At 66.9% G+C, this 350-nt stretch overlaps 1 protein-coding gene across 1 annotated transcript in view; it reads left to right on the top strand.

Moving 5' to 3' along the window:
• Nucleotides 1-350, top strand: part of senp6a (SUMO specific peptidase 6a) — an 8,964-nt gene that overhangs the window by 3,499 nt on the left and 5,115 nt on the right. The window contains exons 9-10 of the mRNA XM_019884912.1: nt 3-114; nt 271-350. The exon at nt 271-350 is cut by the window's right edge and continues 201 nt beyond it. Of these exons, the coding sequence (XP_019740471.1) occupies nt 3-114; nt 271-350 (192 nt within the window). The remainder of the gene's footprint in view (nt 1-2; nt 115-270) is intronic.

The raw sequence follows: 350 nt of genomic DNA, 5'->3' as shown, positions 1-350 counted from the left end.
GATCCCCTCCGCTGGCCAGTGCGTCTTGCTGCTACGGCGCTCGCAAGTCACCCAGAGGGAGGCGGGGGGCGGCGGCGGCGGCGGCGGCCCAGCAGCATGAGCTGGACCACCCCAGTGAGTCTCGGCCCGCGTTCCCGACCGGCTTGCCCCCAAAATGACCCGATTGTCGGGTTGGATGGGCCGTTTCACGTTTTGTACCTAGATAGGAAGCCCTTTGTCGCGGTGAGGGGAAATGTGCCAATTTGAACCCCCCCTTTGTGATTTGCGCAGTCGTCTTGTCCAGCGACGACGAGGCCAACGACGGCAGCGCGGCAAGCGCCGGCCGACTGGACGGCGGCTCGCCGCAGCCC

The sequence above is a fragment of the Hippocampus comes genome, unplaced genomic scaffold, assembly GCF_001891065.2.
Source record: "Hippocampus comes isolate QL1 unplaced genomic scaffold, H_comes_QL1_v1.1 scaffold144, whole genome shotgun sequence".
In the NCBI taxonomy this organism is placed as follows: domain Eukaryota; kingdom Metazoa; phylum Chordata; class Actinopteri; order Syngnathiformes; family Syngnathidae; genus Hippocampus; species Hippocampus comes.
This window is presented reverse-complemented; position numbering and strand designations above follow the sequence as displayed.